At 35.8% G+C, this 22,178-nt stretch overlaps 1 protein-coding gene across 1 annotated transcript in view; it reads right to left on the minus strand.

Moving 5' to 3' along the window:
• Window positions 1-17,436, minus strand: part of LOC117325901 (orexin receptor type 2-like) — a 68,437-nt gene extending 51,001 nt beyond the window's left edge. Inside the window, exon 1 of the mRNA XM_033882405.1 lies at window positions 16,625-17,436. Within this exon, the coding sequence (XP_033738296.1) occupies window positions 16,625-16,987 (363 nt within the window). The 5' untranslated portion in view covers window positions 16,988-17,436. The remainder of the gene's footprint in view (window positions 1-16,624) is intronic.
• Window positions 17,437-22,178: the final 4,742 nt, after the last annotated feature.

Below are 22,178 nucleotides of genomic sequence, written 5' to 3' on the forward strand. Positions count from 1 at the left end.
TATCATTTCACATATGTAGTGTTTCTTTGTCATGATCCATGATCCGTGGAAACATTATTATACATTTTGACCATTGATTTCTTTTATTTCTTTATTTCAAATCGATTATTTTCTTATAGCGAATACAAATGGTGATTATCGATATAATACCACCATTGACGTATTTAAAAAAAAAAGAAAAAATACCCATCATTTCCATTAGAACAGGCTAATTATTTGTTCTTAATTTGTTTTATTAACTATAAAACAAGCAATACCAACTCAAATCAATTTCTCTTGGTGACCAAGTACGGTAGCGCTGACAAGCTTTAGGCGTGGGAGTGCAAACAAATGGCTAAATATGGTATTAAAAGCAGCTAATATATCATAAGGAAGTTAATCAGCCTTTATTGTTTAAAATCAGTATCAACAAGCGTTTAAGGATATAGTCTACACAGTATCAAATAATGGTAGCTTTTATAGTTGGCATCGATGGATAATCTTTGAGAGAAATCTTAAAATGATGATAAATCTTTCTTATATCGTCAAAAATGACTTTCTTGTTGTACTGACCAAAAAGTGAAATGTCACCTCATTTGAGTTTCTGGGTGCAAATCCTGCAATCTACTGTTTTATGATACTAAAAGCAACGACTTGAAAAAGCAATAGTTATCAAGTTTGATTGAATAAAAAGCTGTAGTTTGCCGTTGATGGCTGCATTCATTCTATGAGCACATAGGTGCAGTCTATATCACATGATCACTGCAGGTAGAGCGTAAGAATTGTACCTGCTGTCCCCATTGCAGAATCGTAAGAGGCGACTAAATTTAGGATCTGGGCCCATATTCATAAAAAAACTTAAGTTCAGTATGTCACTTAAGTAAATACTTAAGTAGGACATTTGTACTTAAGTACTAAAATAAACTTAAGTATTTACTTAATTCAAGGTTTTATCTTAAGTTGTATTCATAAAACTACTTAAGCTTAAGTATTACTTAAGTGTTTACTTAAAGGTAAGTAACGTCATGAGGATGTTTAACTTCCTTTAAAAATACTTAAGTAAATACTTAACAACTCAGAAGAAAGATGACTTCACGAAATCGACAGAAATCAACTTGTTTTTAAGAAAAAAATCATTAACTTCAGATTTTGTTGTATTCAATCATTTAAAACAAGATGTAAAGGTTTGAATCGAAGATGGAGGAGTCAATCTCACTGTCGTTAAGGCCCATTACGAAGTCAATACTACAACGACATGGAGCAATTGTAGTTTGTAGTTTATAAGGAATACATACCCACATACCAATCAAATTCTATTTAGATAAAAGTTCATTTTTGTTTCTCTTGCTGACTTTGTCAAACCAAAAATACTGCCTCAAAGTTTTATTGTATCTTTTATTCATTAATTAAAAAATGTATATATATAGAGTTCTTACCTGTATATTAAAAACACATTGAGGTTACTTGTACTTTAACTTGAACCCGTTCATGTGCATTCCGGCCCTGTCATGTATTTAGTACTCCCCTGCTTTGATAACGAAACGAAAGTTTTAAATAACAGTTGATTGCTGTGACAGTTCTAGCGTGTTTGGGGGTGGGATTTTACAGATCGTACAATGTAACTGGGGGTTTGATATGTACATTTCAACTGATGTTTGGTTTAGTGGAAATCAATTAAAACGTACTTGTTCTCCTTGACTCTACGATGAACACGCTATGTGCATTTTTGGCCTGAACGACGAGGTTAGTCTAATTTTCGTGCATTCTTCCGGCTCTCTCCTGATTAATGCATCTGAACTGTTCAATCTGCCGGCAACCTGTACCCACGCTTGCCTATTTGCCGATGCCGACATTCCGTCCTTAAATCGTCCACGTATGGCATGTTTTCTTTCACTTGTAAACATGTACTAGCCTCACCATCGCCAGACATTCGTCCTTTGTCAAGTTTGGTCATCTCGTCTTTTTTGCTGTTGCCATTTCCGGATTCTGATCGTCTTGGAATGCCAAGAACGCAGGTGCCAAATTTCACGTTTTACGAAAGACATCACGCAGCTACTTAACAACAACATAGCAACTACATGAAATACTTAAATATTCATACTTAGCTAAGTATGCACTAAGTAAATACTTAAGTCGTTTATGAATAGTACTTAAGTTCTAACTTAAGTTTTATTTAACTAAGTAAAATATTTATAGTTAAGTATAACTTAAGTCAAACTTAAGTATTTAACTTAAGATTTTTTATGAATATGGGCCCTGATCTTTTCTCTTCTTTCTTAACAACTTTCTTCTTCCTAATGTCTCCCTTGACAATGCCTCACTTTTGGCCTTTAGTTGAGCGTTCGTACCTTTGAGGAAGGCTTAAGGTTCTGTCCCCTGGCCGAGACATACCAGAGTCTTTAAAAATGGTAGTTGCTGCTCCTGCTCAGCGCTCAGCAATTTAAGAGTGGAACGACTGGTTCACCCGTTGTCAGTACAATGTGACCGGATGGGGTGTCCTGCTGGGTGTCTTCGGCAATATGCTTCAGTGAGGTAGCACTATAAATCGGCAAAAGTTCCGGCCTATCACAAGAAGACTTAACACAAACATACCGCAGCCTCCCAAAACACGCATACGCACTCACCACACGCATGCATTTCGCACGCACGGGAGGCCGTCCTTAAATGACTTAAGCTGTTGAAAGGACGTTAAACAAATAAAACCAAACCTAAACTAAACTATAGCACACGACGTAACTGTTACGCCATTTTGATCCACGTCGCTTAAACGTTTCGCATCGAACAGCAAATGACTGAAATGCGACGAGGATTTTAATGGAGAAGTATTTCGTTACTATGACGTCATTTTGGCGCTATATTCATTATAGGCACGGCGAGGCTTTGAACTGTTTGTAAAATTACTTTTGAAACAATCAAATGAACAAACAGGGAAATGGGCGAAACAAAGCATGCATTTATTAAAGAACGACAAAGTTTACTCGGGTAACTGTCAATATATTGGCGTCTTTGCCACTATTCTAATGATATGTCCAACAATGTTGCATTCATATTTATAATAAATACAATCAAAATATAGTTTAAGTTTTAATTCGGCATGCTGTGTCAAGAACTAAATTCATTATTAAAGTTGTTTGGATCACTTGCTTGTCTTCTTAGTAATTTGCTATATTCCTTGCTCAAACGTCATTCGCAAATTCAAGAGTCGCGCACAGCCATTTACTATTTTACATGTCAGCATTTTCTGACATTTCAAGTCTTTACAGTCAGAATAGGAATCATCAAATGGAGAACAAATGACTTTTCCACCCAATAGATTTAGGTCTTTTTTGATATAGCGGTTATAGAGTGGGGACATATTTGTTTACTATGTGTCACGATAGGGAATAAAAACTGTAACTATCTGAACATCAAATCTTGCCGTTTGAAACTAAATCACAAGAGATTGGACTCTTTTAGCATTGACGTTTCATCGCGATTGATTTTACGAATACCTTGATTTAGATAACAATAACGCTCATTGTTAGTGGATTTGACCTTCGCATAGTTACCGTCCCAAATCTCACGGGCGTGAATTATATCATTCGGAACATGTATTATTATGTTTTCGCGTTTGTCTCGTTTCTCATTGCTGACAGCACGACGGTTTGCCGTGAAGTTTTTGCATTCGCTTTCTGAACCATTTCATGACCACCATCAAAATGAAATCAATTTTAAGAATTAGAATATCTTGCAAGTTGTCAACGTTTTTCTCAACCCCTTCAACTCTATAACTCTCTGGAAAGAGCTCATAAGACACTTAGGCAATGAAAACTACAGACACACTAATTCCGAAAAACTGAAAACACTATGACCATGGTACATTAAGATCAAAATGACCTCATAGACAATAAATCAATTAAATACAGACACTAACACCAACTGAAACTAAGAAACACTATGTACATGGTACACTAATTTATAGGACCTGATAAGGCTCTTAAATAGTGAGAACTACAAAGAACCTAACACAAAAAGAAACTAAGAAACATTATGACCATGGTACAATAATCTATCGGACCTCATAAAACACTAAACAAATGAGAACTAAAGAAACATTAACGCAAATTTCCTAGAATGACTGAATTCCAAAGTGGAACTCCAAAACAATATATAGTATAAAGAAGGCATAACATTGAAGTTATATTAACTGTTTTAGACACTTATCATGATAATCGAATTCATCAGGATTCCTTAGACAACATCACGCCAAACAATGTCAGATACTCCCTCAAATTACGAAAATGAAAGCGTAATCGAAATCACAAAAAAAATTGCAATAACTACAATAATCACCAAAAAAAAATACAACAACTACAATAATCATGGAAAGTAGTTTACGACCTTGTACCGGACACTCAGAGCTTATACCGGAAGTTCACACCTTCAATCAGATTCGAAGAAACACTTGGGTAAGTTTGATCCCTTTCAAATGTCTTAATGTCCGTTCGTGCATGTTCAGACCTTTCTACAATAACTCTGCATTGCACCTGATGGTCAATTGTGATTAAGGTAATCACATCAAGTCGACATTTTTCAAATACCATTTTCCCTATTGCGAATACAGTATCTATAGTGTTAATCAAAAGTTCACGCGCGTGTAGAACCCTGGGAGGCCCATAAGATAACAATGTTCTGACGAACACGTTACATTGAGAAATAATTGAAAATCGTAACAAGTAGCAACAGGAACTCCTATCATGTAAGGTAAAGACAGAGGATGTAATTACGGAATGTGTAAGTGCTCCGATAGCGCATTCTAATCGTTTAATGGATAAATAAAACGTCGGTCATAAGTAATATGCACTGTTCTGTAATCAATCAAAGATTTTCACCTAGGCTGGCAGCTTTCCTTTTCATAATTCCTTGCGTGCATGCATGGCTTTAAAACATAGAACTCTCAGCAGTGTGTGTGTCCGCGGTTTGTGACGGGAACTGGCCGATAAGGTTTAATTCCTACAAGTGGGTCCATGTTGCTATTGGATTGCACTTGTCACAATAACTCCCAGACATCATACTCTGTACGCTCGTTAAGAAGATCAATCCCAAAACACACGTATTTAATTTCTTTTCGACAGCGGAATAATTAAAAGAAATTTTTCTCAACAGATCTTTCACATCTTATGATCCTTTAAATCGTGCGATCTGCACTCTCCTGAATGGTGATATGTTAAGTCAAGTTCATTTCAAGTTTAATGTAAGGTGATCACGTATTTTCCTTCATAATTCACACATACATTTAACACACCTTTCGGAATAGCATATTAATTAAATGTTGTCCCTCATAATTCTGTCGTTATACTTTTGTTTCTTTTTGTTTCATATATTGAGGTGATGGTATTAGTTTGGTGTTTAATGCGTTATAACAATATAAAAACACTTATTACTAATATTTAGCAATTAGGTGTTATGTTACTACATACTGCAGACAAATGTCATTTTTGTTTTAAAAATCCTCCTAAACAGCATTGCATGGAAGAAGCGATATATTCATTTGTACACCTGAATTGCTCTATGGCGTTGGATGATCTGAACATGGCTAAGTGGTTTTACAAAGCATGGAGGAAATTGTCTGCTTCATCACATACAGTCCTTTAGCAATTAAAACATTTCCGGAAAAAAAAAACATCATAAATTTCAGTAAGTGCCTTTTATGAAAACGTCGTATGAACCGCTCCGGCATGATCAAAGGCAGGCGCACAGTGGCTATCGATGGTAGGCGTGCGTTATTGCAGTGTTATTTGATAATTAGTGACATGATACCTAAACTCAAACATGCTTCTGTTTTAATCATAAATTACTTTGTACGTCGTTCCACTTAGATCCAGACGACTTGTGTCGATAAGCAGACAACAGACTCCATTGTTGTGTGAAGCCTTGTTGTCTTCGCTATCTCACGTCAGCTCTGAACACGATACCAACCTATATATAGGTAATATATCAATATACACACTAGAGAGAGTATGTGTCACCATTCAACTAAGTGTCATATTTATACTTACACAGAGCTTAATTATTGTTAAAAAAAAAGTATTATTTTGATAAATTGTGAAGCTGCAAAAATAAGGAGATGAAGTCAATTGCACTTCTTATACGAGTTACTGGTCGTAAGCATTTTTTCTGTTTTATTTATTTAGAACTAGCATCTGGATCAAATCAATACAATGCTACATGATATGATATCAAGCACTATTGATGTTTCCGTAAAAAGATTACGCCATAGTATACTGGAGCAATATTTACTAACAAACACTGCCGTTTGTGTTTATTGGTTCACAAGATGACCATGCTCTTTGAATTTTCTGTGCCAGATGCCTCGAGGGCTAACCATGCATATCTATAGATACATGTAGAAGGTAATATGGTAATCAAGCTTTAAATTTTCATAACACAGATAGCTAGACAGATATATACCACGTACGTACGCGTATATCTTCACAATGTGGTAACATTGAGTTTATCCAGCCTCGCCCAGGCTAACGAAACAAGACCATCAGACACTTTCGTTTCGATTCGTTGTTAACACTTAGTATTATCTTCTATCATTGTTCGTGAATAATTTCGCAGATTTGCAGATTTTGTTTTTTTAAGTTGTAGAATTTGTGTTTTCTTAATTGTGCAAATGAGAACAATGACTTTACCCCCGAGCAAACATTAAGAAAGAGGGTTTATTTTACCAGATCTTCAAATAGTACCTTCCATAACGAATCAGTTTTGTTTTCACGTGTGACAATTATTTTAGAATCATCATCTACAATCAAGGTTCATTAGCAAGAGAATGTGAACGAAAATTAAACAATTAAAGTTGTAAATGACTTGATGAGAATGATAGCCGCTATGCATTTCTTGAATAACTCGCGGCATCAAAACAAGGGAATATCCTATTTCTAATTGATAGCATTTTACACGTTTGGCAAGAAAATCTGCTAAAGATAGTGATAATGAGCATGCAGCCGCCATGGACATGATTGAAACAATTTGCCACCTTTTCACAAGGTACTTAAGATTAGAACAGACGTAAAATACGAGACTCAAAAACGCTAGCGATGGACTAAATTCCGTCGTACTTGTTGATTTTAAAGCCTTAAGATCGAAAACGTTGACATTCCATTGACCATTCTGTGTAAAGCTTTCTACAATACAACAAATAACATTAATCTTTCTTACAAAAACAGTCTTCATATTTGCTTCAAGAAATGTGTTTCTGATAATTTACGCATTTTTTCAAAATGTCGTGTGTCCCTTCCGAAAGTGAAATGAATGTTTCCAAAATCAATTAGGCCGGATGTGTGATGACGTTACTAGACTCGTTACCAACCTCAATTAATGAATGAAATATAACCCAAACGCCTGCGTAAATCTGGGTACAGCTCCACCACCACGAAAGTAAAGAGGTCAGAACATCATGCATCGCTTTACAGTATAGCAATATTCGTTAGAAAATATACTGTACACTAGAACACGTTCGGAAAACTACTACGACCAATGGGCTTCTGTTGCAATAAAACGTCGGTCATATTTCACTTCCAACACAATCTTTGTTTAATTCTGTTCCATTTATCTAAGACATTCGACTTTCGACGATAGGGCTTTTGATACAATAGTAACATCGGAAATATTCGGTATGCACATAAAACAATTTTGTACTTAACGGAAAATCCCGAAACATCTCCGATGTAGTCTATAAACAAAAGCACGAATAAACGTATTGCAGCAAAAAGTATGCCTAAAGATCACTCGATTAGCAATAAAAAATATCCAGTGTTTACGGGGCATATATCATAGTTATCCTAGCGTTGCCTACCTAGTCAACTACATGAAAATTGGCTCCGAGATGTTTCCCGGGAGTTCACGATGTATGGTCGGGATGATCAGTACCCTACAGAATCTACCTTTCTCGAATAAATTGTATTATAATGTTTTAAAATGTATATATGTGTCAAGTTCACATTGTCGTTTCCCATAAATCTAAAAACGTAGATTTCTCCTGTTCTGTGAGAGTGAAATCGACCAGATAAGTCTAGCGCTCGTGATGAACTGTACAAAGAGAGTGGACTAAATCTTCCAGTTTATCTGGAAACAGTCTGTAAATTGTAGTGGGCGTGTTCCGTCTAAGAAATCAATGACTTTACAGGTTGCTCCACAAAGCATAGCTATCATTCAGTGTGTATCTTAAACTTCAAAATTCTTAACTTTTTTTGAAAATTAATAACATTTATGCTGAATATATGCCTGATAAGATTTTTAAATAAGAAAAATACTATCGCCATGTAATGAATTCATAATTCTACTCTCCCTTTGTTTCATTTTAAACTCAAGTGAATCTGTAAATGTACTTAAAGGGCTTTGCCTACTTGACTACTAAAATATCATGTCGGATTAGCGTATGCCGACACTTCACTAAAATGTCATGTCGGATTAGCGTGGTACAGTATGCCGACACGTCACTAAAATGTCATGTCGGATTAGCGTGATACAATATACCGACACTTCACTAAAATGTCATGTCGGATTAGCGTGATACAGTATACCGACACGTCACTAAAATGACATGTCGGATTAGCGTGGTACAGTATGCCGACACTTCACTAAAATGACATGTCGGATTAGCGTGATACAGTATGCCGACACGTCACTTAAATGTCATGTCGGATTAGCGTGATACAATATACCGACACGTCACTAAAATGACATGTCGGATAAGCGTGGTACAGTATACCGACACGTCACTAAAATGTCATGTCAGATTAGCGTGATACAGTATACCGACACTTCACTAAAATGTCATGTCGGATTAGCGTGATACAGTATACCGACACTTCACTAAAATGTCATGTCGGATTAGCGTGATACAGTATGCCAACACTTCACTAAAATGTCATGTCGGATTAGCGTGATACCGTATGTCGACACTTCACTGAAATGACATGTCGGATTGGTGTGGTACAGTATGCCGTAATGTCATGATTAGCGTGATTAGCTAGCGCACTTCATTACATTTGTCTTTGTCCAGTTGGCATTATCAGCCAATAACTGCCAACTAAAAGCAGTTACATGATTAAATGAACTTTTAAACGATATTAAATTTGCTCGGGTTTTATCCTATGGTGACCACTGTCATCACTGACGAGTCCTGAAAGGACGGAACAGCTGTAGGATGTATCTAGCATCACCGACGAGTCCAGCTGTAGGATGTATCTAGCATCACTGACGAGTCCTGCAAGGACGGAACAGTTGTAGGATGTATCTAGCATCACTGACGAGTCCTGCAAGGACGGAACAGCGGTAGGATGTATCTAGCATCACTGACGAGTCCTGCAAGGACGGAACAGCTGTAGGATGTATCTAGCATCACTGACGAGTCCAGCTGTAGGATGTATCTAGCATCACTGACGAGTCCTATAAAGACGAAATAGTTGTTTGATGCAGTTTAATTCTTTTCGGTTCTTGTGTATCTTACTTTCAATTATTATTTTAGAAATGAACTATTATCTTCTATGTCTTTCGAGCAATCCTTACGAAGGGACCTAGGTAGTATACTTTATTACTTTGTCATGGCAGAATCTAAAATAGCACCCAAGGCCTTCCTTGTGTAAAAACAACGAGTCGTAGTGTTACTGAATACGGCCTTGTCACTCAGCTGACGGAACATGCTTCTTCGGCTCAGGAGGTATCACACCGGAGACCCGGGTTCGATTCCCGTAGGGACACTCGCCAGGAATGTGTTTGCCCCTGCTCTTTCACGCCTGCCTAGCCGAACGCTAACCTCCAAAGCCAGAAGTGATACAAAGTCAGTGTAGAAGATTTTAGAAAGAAGAGAAAATATGAAGATGTACTATCTTACACTGTACTTTTTAGAAACAAAATGTACTATCATCACGAGGTTGTCTTGACGAAATTTTCACATCCAGAACCTCATCATGGTCAAATCAGATATATTTATTTACGACATTCAGGACTTGAATTTCGAAAATAATACACAAATCTGTTCTCATTGAAGAAGAGTTCACGCCATTCTTCAATCAAAGCTTGGATCGTGTTGAAAATGAAGATATAATTGCACCATTTGACTATATCGACAAAGATATAAAAACACTATATTCAAATGTACACAATCTACATCTGCTACTTTATTTGCAGAATTTTTGTCAATCTTTTTGATAAGCTTCTAGACTGAATAATCTCAGAAATGAACTCGTCAACGTAATCAAGCCAGCGTTAGCAGTGAAGTGATCACGACGAGAAGTATTGGATCCTTTGGGTGTTGGCTACTCAGACAAACTTGATGGAAACCCGACATGGGACGCAGACATAGGTCTTAATGTGCTATTAGATGTGATAGGTACTTTAAACTCAAGAACAAGAGGCTAAACTATCGATAAAATGCTATTCAAATATGTGCAGCAGGCTAGAGTAAGCGATAATGTGATATACCTTTCAGGAAGATAAGACAGATGGCATTGATTGCAATAGAAACATGGCAGATTAGTTTACAAGTTGCAGACGATAATCTCCTCAAACAACTGCTTCATAACATTTTATATTTTGCGGATAGGCATCTAACACGAAACGTGATTTTGATCTCCAAGAATAGCCACCTGTCCTGTTTTAAGATTATCGTGAAAGTGTTGGATTTTGAGACACATTTTTGCTTTGCATAGTGAATTTTGAGTTTCTGTTACTTAAGGCAAATGGGCCGCGATACCTCGGTCGGTCTTGTCGGTAGAACATCGGTCAAAGTCAAGTAATGAGCCTAGAAGCATGGTTCGATCCGGAAATGGACGTTTTTCGTTTCACCTGAAAATCAAATAACGGATCGTCCCCTGTAATCATTGTGGTGTCTTCACCTTACCCTAAATGTTCCTGACAAGATGCGATGGGCCGTCCGTATCATCCTCAGAGTGGTAGTCACCAACTGCTAAAGGGGTACGAAAACTCATAAGAACCTTTGCGGATGATGATATTAAACCAACAAACAACGAAAGAAACAACTACAGCGGGTCCAGTCAGAATTTAGGTTAGTTCATTATATATATTTATTGTTTTTTCTTCGTACAATTATGGGTGCAATGTATATTCAAAGTAATAATTCTTTATTAGTTATGAAAAAAATACACTGAGTTATCATGTTTACATTACTTTAATAAAGCCATATATAACACAGTTCCGACATTTTCTTATTTGCTATTACATGGAAGCGACACATTATGTTGATGAATAAAGACGCACGCACGAAATAAAAAATATATATACCATATATGGCAAATTTTTATTTGGTTTGTATTTAATATGGGAGATTAAACTCAAAGTATATTGAATAAATTCTCAGTTTTGACAAGATTATTTAGATACTTTTGTCTTTTACAGAAATGAAAACACCTCTCAATAGGCAAAATAAAAAGAGATTCAGACCTTCAATGTAAAACTGGGGTTTAGGGGATTAAGAATTATATACATAATCTGATATAACGTACACGTGAACGATATATAAAGAAATGGATAACCCCACTAAGAGTCGAGCCGTGTACGTGTATCTGATCAAATCGCTATACTTTACAATAAAACATATACGTAACATCATCAAACTGGTGAAATCTAATATGTCTTTAAGGGCCACTTTCTCCTTTATTTCACCAATCAAATAGTCTGCTGTAATAAAAAGTGTCTTGCCTTTTATAAGCCATTTGTTAGCAGTATCGTAGAGAGCTATCTGTTTTTATATGTATATTTTACCTGCATATTTTACATTACAAATTTGCCATCAAGTTAACTTGGTAAAACGCTAACTAAAGAAAAGTTTCAGAACACAAACACTTAACAAAAAATACACGCTTTCTTACTGAGTTCTTATCGAAAAAAAATCACAAAAACATGAAACACTGACAAGGTTGATTGATACACATACATATGTAAGACAAAGAAGTAAAGGAAATATTTGAAATCAATCCTAATCTTGATATTGTTGAAAGGGCATTGAAGCTGACGCAATGATAGAAGAAAACGGAAAAAGCAAAAATCGAGGAGTGATGAAGCATTGCTGACTCTTTCAAACAAAGTGATGAAATGTTCCGCAGCAGTAGCTATCGTCAGCGTACAGGAACTCAGAAACGTGAAAATCGTCAGCGTGACTGATTCACAATTCGGAACATTTCAGTGACTGCGTTGACATTCGGAAACCTTGATTTTTTTATATCATTATCGTTACTGCATTGGCATTTGGAAATAATGGAATCTGGACAATTTATAAGTACCAATGTATATCATTATAGTGAGTTCCGTAAATTGACATTCGGAATAATTTGATCTCATATCATTCCCGAGAGTGTATTGGCGTTCGGAACGCTTGATGTCTTACACGTACATATATATGTTCGTATATCATTTTTCGTAAGTGTATTGGCATTCGGAACATCTTAAAGTCAAATTAATCTCGTGAGTGTACTGGCATGCATTTATCTCTGTAGTCTGCTTGTGAGATTTTGAATTCCGGGAAGATTTATTTGGCTAACGACAACTGCACATTTATCGCGAATCTGACGAAGCAATGGGAAATCATGTTTCATACCTTGTGTGCAGTAGCTGTCAGATTTTTTCTTCTTCGTTAGTTTCAATGGTCTATCTTCGGATCCAAAAAATTGAAGAACATTAAACAATATATTTAACGTATCGGCACATTAATTTGTGATCGTTTCTTGGAACCCCACATTTCAAAATCTATTTAAAAAAATACATTTTACCAGTGTCAGCAATTTCAGACATTATATCTTTTATTCTAGTTCCCTATGTCTGATATCGTCTCTTCTTTCATGACAAGTTCTACATGTAAAACGACGATCTCTTCCTTTCCTTCAAAGTAAAATTTATCACATTGCCAAAATGGAAAATGCTAGTTTTTTTTTTTATATTTGTTGTTTGTTGGAATCATACAGTTCACACAGAAATTGAATATAGCGGAGGACTGTTGGCGAGTCTTTTTCACAAGCAATCCGATATTGCCCATTGTATCATATAATGTAACGATATACATTGCATAACAGGAATTCATGGAAAAGATTTAGCTTGTCATTAACTTTTCACTGTGAAAGCAGCACACATTTGGAACTCACTACCAGAATATATGATAAAACAAAGAAATGTAGAAGTATAGAACCGAACTGTTTTAATCTTGATTTAACGGAATTTCACAGTAAATACAACTTAATTACCACATGTACATCTTAGATAATTTCATATTTTGTATATATTGTTAACATGCATGGTATCATTTCGAGCTCCATGAAGAGGATGATTTAATCCTTTACTGGACATAAACTTAACTTAAACCGGATATACAGAGTATTAGATAATACTGGGTCCGGATACGGACCTGACAGAACACAGCAGTAAGGAGCTCAAGACGTATCCAAACGAGAGTCAACTGACGCTCAGTAAAGGTCAATACCATGTGATGAAATCGACATTTCCTGTCGAATTGTGTCATTGTCGTTATAAAAAAACAACAAGTATTGCGTTCTAAACTAACCGTTTAACAGCCTCGACTAATCACAGAGCTGTATACATTATCTATCTCTAGGTATTGACACGAGTAATATGAGTCATAAGTGATGCTTTGACCTTAATCGAGTTACATTTTTTTAATTAAGGTTGTTCCAGATTTTTATTTTTTTTTAATTTCATTTTATTTTACATAAGTGAAACAGGGGACCAAGAAGGAAAAATGGAACACAACGTTCCTTTAATATGTTACTATATCACCATTTCTATCTTTCTACTCTGTTTAAGTCTCAAATCGCTGTCTGCTGTTATGATTGAGCTATGTCTTGTTACCACTGCAACTCTCATTCGCGCCAGTATTGAGCGTACGTTGGACAATTGAAATTGTTGGTTTTTCTTTTACAATTGAAAATGTATTGATATTAATCACTCGTGACTCCCCAGATGATAGCGTTAGAGGGGTCTGTGTTGTTTTTTTGTTTTTGGTTGTTGTTTTTTTTGGGGGGGGGGGGGGGGGGGGTGAACGGAGAAAGTCCATGCATGCGACATCGGGAGAATGACCGCCTGCATACATTTTCACGGTCGATTGTGGAATAGAACCAAGCCACGTAAGTGAAAGGCAAGTGTGTTACCACTGCACCACTCGATTACCAAAAATTAACTGTTGTGACTAATCAAAAATTCAATTTAGGGGTATAAAAACTAAATCATATATTAGTTTTAACAGGTTTATAGATAATACCAAATACTCTTGTTTGACCGACAGAAAGTGTCGATGAGGATGCTGTGAAATGCATGTAGATGAGCTGAAAAAAATGTAAAACGACCTGCTCGCATTTTGATATCTGGTAGGGGAATCGAACCCCGGAAACGGGGTCTCGAGTACCAAACCTCAGACGGTATTCGAACTAAGAACTTTCATCATCATCGATGTTTTATTTAAAACCTTACCTTTCAACAAGTTGTATCATTTAAAACGGACGTACAACGGAATCGTTTTGGTATATGCTTTTGGGTATTTAATCGCCTTGGGGCTAAATGGGGCCAATCAATCGCTACCAAAGTCACTATTGAGGAATAATTAAATACAAACTGTCATCTTTAATGACAGACAATGAGTACGAATGTTATTGATACCCCTGTACATATGTAACTGTTCGTACAGCTTTCAAATGAGTATATGATTTAAAGATATTCTATGAGACACACCAACATTGCGGTATGTGGGGGTACAGAAGCACTCAAGTAGATAGAGCTTTGCCATATACTATATATATATTTCATTTTTCACTCACAGTTCATTAATTTAGTTTCAAAACCAACTGATTTCATCAAGCGATGAAATCGATAAAAGCAAGATTAAATTCTCAAGTATTTTTTTAGATATTGTGTTACGTTTTCAAATAACCTTTTACTGTACCTTGCCAATATCCGCCTTAGTTAGTAGCGAAGTGTCTTATAAATAGAAAAGTATTTGTAGTGTATGTTTGTCTCGTTACCGTTAATAAACAAACAGAATTATCAATTACTTCAGAGTTCCTAGATTGTGAGGAAGATAAATATTGCATCTATACTAACATGGTGAAAATTATTGTTTACCCTCGCAACCAATTGATTATAAACCCTAGAGGAATTTCCCGTGGGATTTTGCTTTATCGAAAATTACAACTTATATTTTTACTCGTATACTCAGACGGTGAATTATTTAACATTTTGGCTTCCCTGAACATACAAAACCATGCATGACAATTGTATTGTTACATATAACATCGACAGGGCCCATGTGTGTAATAACACGCTTATATTGAACATTGTATATTCATCAAAGTTTGCTTAAATACACCAATACATTTCGTGTGCATTATCAGTTAGGAAGAGAGCGTGATTTCAATACGAAGGTTTTAAAATGATCCATAATTTTATAGGGACTAGGTGTTCCCTGTACGTCATTCCATTAAAGAGTCTAGATATATTATCACTGACCAAACTGTTACACTAGAGTGGTAATTTTATAGACTTTATCTGATAAAAACATCATCATTTAGTCACCTTCGGAGTCTTAAGACTGAAGTCGTTAATTTGATAACGTAAGAATAAAGGTTTAATTAGAGAAGTGTTGTCGTGGCTGGGAATAAGATTATTTAGTGTATCTGTATCACAACAAGTACAGGCAGATTATAAGGATACGTCTTTATACTAACGCTGAACTGGGCATCCATGCAATGTATATCAAGTGTTCTGTATGAGGGACCCCACACGTAAAGTTATAGATTTTCCAAAAAAGATAGCATTTTGAAGTTGAATGTATATGTAGTATATGTAGAATAAGTTGGTAAATTAAAAGGGAAAGCGACGCATGCTCTATATCAGATTAGGTTTACTCCGCGAAAACTACATCACATTAAACTTCACCAAACGATAGATAGCGAAATTATTTCTTAAACGAAGGTGCATGCTATGCTTTCATCGCGTTTTGGGGATTCGATTGAAGTTAAGAACAGATATCAATACAGCTTTAAGTAAACACTGAAGCCTACACTCATATACAGATGAACTAATACTTTTATTTTATTTCATTTTATTTTATTTTTCATTTATTTATTTATTTCATGAAATGAACTCAATATCCCGAAATTTAACTAGATACCAAAGCGTAGTTAAGAATAAAAAATAAATCAAAATAAAATGCCCCAAATACATGTAACACTTATGGATACAATATGTACACGGGAACAGTATATACAAAAATGAAAGGAATCTCCGGAAACCAACTGACCATTCAAACTTAAATCCTCTACTCTATGGAGCCTCACCTGTATAACCACTGTATTGTATGTTTACGTCTCCTTCAATTATTTCCTTTCTGTGACAAAGATTTTGTGTCGATATATCACGGTATATCGATGAATGATGACTTGATATTTTCATTAAAATTAAATAGCGTTTTCAATATGGTTTGAAAATTTGGTAAAAATGGAGGATTTTTTGGTGTGTTTTTTATTATTATTATTATTTTTATTTTTTTTGTAAAAATATCGCAATACTGTCCTTGAGGATGCAAACAGTACATATGTATTTCAACAACATTTAAAAGAAATAATAGTGCCATACTTACATTGAGGAATAGCACGAGTTTGCACATGACAAATCCCAGGAACCATGTCTCCGAAATATCCACAATTAACGTCGGTGTCAGGCAAAAAATAATAACTGTCAAATCGGCAACAGCAAGATTGACAATGAAAATGTTAGTGACGGTCCGCATCGTTTTGTTCCTCCATACTGCGAAACAAACAAGCGCATTTCCTGTGAGCCCTATCACAAACGTTATGGAATACAATCCGACCAGGGTCCATTCCCACGGTTTCGGAAACACGTGTGTCTCTATGACATCCAGGTAGTCCTCATCCGAAATACACATTTCATTGGAACAGTTATTTCCAGTCAAATTGTACGTTACGTTTGCTGTGTGGTTCATCTTGGCGATTTTTTCGAGATGTTTAAGATTCCCAAGGTTTATATGTTGCCAATATCTTGTCCGGGTATTCCTTATCTATAACGGTACTTAACTTTATCGTGAGAGTCCCTTGGTGGTCTAGCCCGCATATGAATACTGTTTTCTTTGGATCGAGTTCATTCGGGTTGTCACATTGTTAATGTTTATAACGTAAACAAACACTGTATAAATGCTTGCTGTGTGTTTTTTGTAGGTCGCGTTCGTTGCGCGAATACTGGGATAGTTACAACACTGGTATCTTCTTTCACTAGTAAGTTGTCTCTGCCCTACGAACTGATTTCTGGTTTGAGTTTTTGGCATTTGCATTGATATCTAATCTTTCTATCCTTCAGCGTAGGAGAGTTCCTATGATACGTTATGACAGTGGGTTCCCGCGACCACCTTTACTGTTGGTGCGTGAGTGAAGTATATTAACGATCAATACTATAACAGCTGCTTAAAACAGCCTGTATTTATCCATTTAACGAGACACGTTCCCATTGGTCCGACTCTGCCACGCATAGCCAATCTATAGTCACCTCTCATAAACCGTCTGGCGTTGCTATCGGACGGAGCAAATGCTGCATCACTTGACATAGAAAACCTCGACACCTCTCAATAAGATTCCGAATAAGATTAGAATTGAAATTGCTGTGGGTACATTTGGGATACATCTACAGTCAACATCATCACAGTGTCTTTTGGGAGTTCGGATTTCCTCTGGCCTGGATATTTGATTTCATTATGTTAAGATTAGGACTAGCACTATTTCTAACGGACAATTGACAGTCACGCGACGACATTGAGCAAGGTGTTGATTACCGAAGGTGATTACGCGCCGTATACTCCTAGGAATTCATACTTTGATGGGAAATATCATCTCTCCTCGTCACTTCAACAGAAAATAACATACATAGTTCATTGTACATCTGTCTATATCGGAATCTAAGGTAATTCAAGCAATTCACAAAATAGAAAGCATGCATAATGGACACATGGTTTTAATATCTGCATTATTTTTAGCGATTTTTCCTAGATGTTCAGGTCATCTGAGACGGAGTCGAAGCGACCTATTGCGATTGTCTTTTGACCGGCGTCGTGCGTCGTAAACAATATACATAATCGATATCATCTCAATGGGCCCAGGGTCATAATAATTGCCTTGAAGCATGTTGTATAAGGGCTACCAAGTCTGTTCAATGAGTTACGCTAACCTTACTTCAAGGTTACAAGGTTTCAATGTGTTTAAATCTCCAAACGACTCCTTCTTAATAACCAAAAGGCCAAGCTTCACGATATATAATGGTGAGCCAGTAGCATGCTGGGATGCAGGATTGTTCAAATGAATGACCTTACCATACGTTCAAGGTCGTAGTGTAGTGATCAAATGTGTCGAAATCTTTAGAAAACTTCTTCTCAATATGGGACAGGGTATGCTTAAAGAACTGGTTAAAACAAATATTTAGATGAATAACTCAAATGTGTTAAATTCGTAATTTAAAAGCATCTACTTTCAATAGACATTTTAGATTTCAGATGACAGTCAATGCCAGTAAGGAAAATTGATTATTCTGTACCTTTTCAAAAACTAAAACAGGCAAGTTTTGCATTTAGAAATCATTTTTAGATTACTGTAAATCTGACTTCTGTAGTACTGTACTATGTGAAAGCTAAGTTAGAGGTTTTCTTTTATAGGATAAAAATGAAGTGACCAACGTTCAGTCATCTACAGTCAAACTTCGTTAACTCGCATTCGGATAACTCAAAGACCCGTTTACCTCGAAGTATTACTCCGGTCCCGACCAAAACCTGTTTTTCTTAGTAATAAAAACTCGGATAATTAAAACAAACCTTGTTATCCCGAAGTAAAATATTGGCCCCGGTATTATAGAATCTGTGTTTAATGTACCGGTTATCCTAAAGTTGAAAACATTATTTTTAAACAAAAATATGTCAACAAAATACTCATCGTAAGTCTCTTTTTCGCTTCAGTTTATTATTAAATTACACCAAACATACCTGACTATTATTAGTGTAAACCTTGTCTATATTAAAATCTAACACTATTGATGTTGACAAACAACATTTACATTAGCTTATTGATGATCAAAGTGGTGCAATGATTATACCCAAGCTCGCGACATTTCAAACTGTCTGGGTACCCCATCCCCTACCAGGCGGAACTTGCATGTCACAGCTGAAATTACAACCTTGGCCGAGTAACAACACCGTACATGTTTTAACTTACCTGGGAAATGAAATGAGTTAGAAAATAATTACCGTTGAGGTTTTTTTAATTGAAGGAGATGTCGAGCGTCGCACTGATGTATACAATATGTGTTAACATTGACAGAATCGAATTCAAATTATTTTGTCATTTACATTACATCAAGATTTGAACTAACCTGCATACAAGTACACCGTGCATGTTCAGGATCAAACACGTGTACACATATACATTGAAAAAAGAGGAGCTGAACAGGTGTTTTTTCAGTCTTCTTGAATCTATACAAGCAGGAGGGGTGCGCTAAAGGCTGCTACAGTATATTTACCAAACACCTGTATGTACGGGAAAATTGTCAGACACACCAGGAGTGGCCGAGTTTCTGATGAATGATAGGAGTAAAATTATTCGTTTTACATACTACCAGAGGAAGGAATTTTTTAAACCGTGCTCGATTTGGGTTATCAAAGACACCAAACTACCTAGCCAAGATATAGTTATAACAGCTTAACCACTACGCTATGACGACACCTCAAAATAAAGAATGATGCGACGTCAAAATTCTTAAAATTCCAAAACCCTCAATATCATCATAGTGACAAATCGTCTATTATAAATGCATACTTTGATCGACATATTCATAATACATGTATATACAGAATACTAATTGTACAATTGATACACACCAGTACAATTGTCAGCTTTATATGCATTATACAAATATACATATGACCATTGACTGGGTAACGGTTAGTAACTATATATTCAGTTATTCATGAGTTTTCAAAAGCAATTGAAATAATGATTCATTTCCATTTCATCTGTCACATGAAACTGAAACTGATTAATGTGTGTCGTATTCCGGTGGTTGTGTGCTGTGGGCTTCCATTTCTATGCTAAAGATTTAAACACCAGTGATTGACAAAAATATTTGTTTCGTCACATGTATAGAAATCGACCTTGGCGATAATAGAAAATCCACACTAATGTCTTGGGTGAGAAAAGTATGTTGTTTCGGAAATGAAAGCACGCGCGCTTTCAGCTGATCTATTTATTTTGGTGTAACCTTGACTATCTTTCGATTTTGTGTTTCCTGATCACGCACTGCATGCATTGTCTCAATTTATAGTTATAACGTCATTTGAATAGTAAACTGGTTTGGGAAGTTAACTGTGCTATGACCTAGATACAGTATTTATTTTACGAGATAATAGAAATAGAAAGAGGACTTTAAATAAATGGCCGAGAGAAAAGATACATAAAATATTATAGATGGATTGTTTAAAGAGAATTGGCATTAAACAAATATATCGTTTTTAAAGCCAGCGCCTGGTTATCAAATATGAATTCTGACATATATCATATATACAAGTACCGTGGTTTTCGTGTAGTGTTTTTTCTAAACCTAAATGCAATTTGCATCAAATTATTAAGTGTTAATTTGGAATGAAAGCCATTGTTTACAAATACAGTGAAATTACGACCGATACGCGATACACTTCTTCAGTAATAGGACTAAACGTGTTCGTGTTAATTATTGCACTAGATATGCAAATATCATGTAGCGTACAGATGTTAATAACCACAGCTGGGTCTTCTTGCATATTGTATTACATATATAACCTAACTTACATTCTCCAACATATACAATTATTTACAAAATAAGAAAAGTCAAGACGTCAAATCAGGAAGGAAGGATTTGACTCCAGACGTACGCTAGATATGTACAGGTTCGCTACTAAAATCAAACAAATATTACTCTTGGCAGTGGTCTACATATATATCTGTATATCAACATACCTGCTTACCTCGCGCCTAAGGTCCTGTATACAAAATATATAACTTCGCACACGTGAGTGTATGTACATATGAATACACACGTATAGCTTGTAGATAGGCGTCGCTGGCTGTTATACTCTGTTGGCAAATATCAACAATAGATCCGTGTCTCCTCCTACAATTCTAACGTTCTCAACGTGCATTTGAATAAATATGAAAATCCTAAAGGGATACCAACATCAGTCTACAGGTTTTAGATAATGTTACTTATAACCATTCTGTATCAGCTTTTTGTATACGTGTTTTACATCACCTGACTGATAATATCAGGGAAATACACCACCGTCTTCTCCAAAGCACCGAAATGCACGCCTTATACAGTGTGAGTGTATTTGTTTACGTACTTAGGTAATTTGTTTTTACATGTAGTTATTGTTGCAATGACGTCCATTATTTAAGTGATTCCGGTACTGATATCATAAGTCGTACTATCGTCGTATGCTGGCATTAACACAGGGACCTGATAATTTGTAAGTGCCTAGGTGTATTCTGACTTATCATAGTGAAAAGAGTGAAAAGAGACCAATTTTCACCGTAACTGTTGCTGATAAAATACTTGTTTGGTACGTTTTAGACATGTACGGAATGTTGTGACTGTTTTTTTGTTTTTTGGTTAGGTTTGGTTTGGTTTTTTAAATGTTTCGAATTTACCCATGCTTTTCTAAACAACAACGCATCCTACTGAAGCTCAGTCTCTTTTTAGACCCCTTTTAGCTTTTAGCTAAGTCTCTGAACAATAAGAAATATTTCTGAACATAAAAACAAAAAAAAACAACAAAAACAAAAAAAAAACGAAAACGCCCTACGCCATGCTTGTTTGATATCCGCTGACAATACATGCTTATTGAATGTCACTTTATGGAAATGTCTCGTTTCGATAAAAAATAATGTAGATATGATTACATAAAACAAGTAATATTCTAGTGCACATCTAGATTTATACAAACATATACAATTATTTCATACCATAGTCCTTACTCTTCACGGTAGATTTATGATCTCTCCTTGAACTTAACACCATAACATATGATTAGACTTCATCGATAGTGTCCAGATTGTCATTCTTGACCTTCAATCAGATGTCCTTCACTATTAGCTCTGATGACCTTG

The sequence above is a fragment of the Pecten maximus genome, chromosome 4 (genome assembly GCF_902652985.1).
Source record: "Pecten maximus chromosome 4, xPecMax1.1, whole genome shotgun sequence".
Classification (NCBI taxonomy): Eukaryota; Metazoa; Mollusca; class Bivalvia; order Pectinida; family Pectinidae; genus Pecten; species Pecten maximus.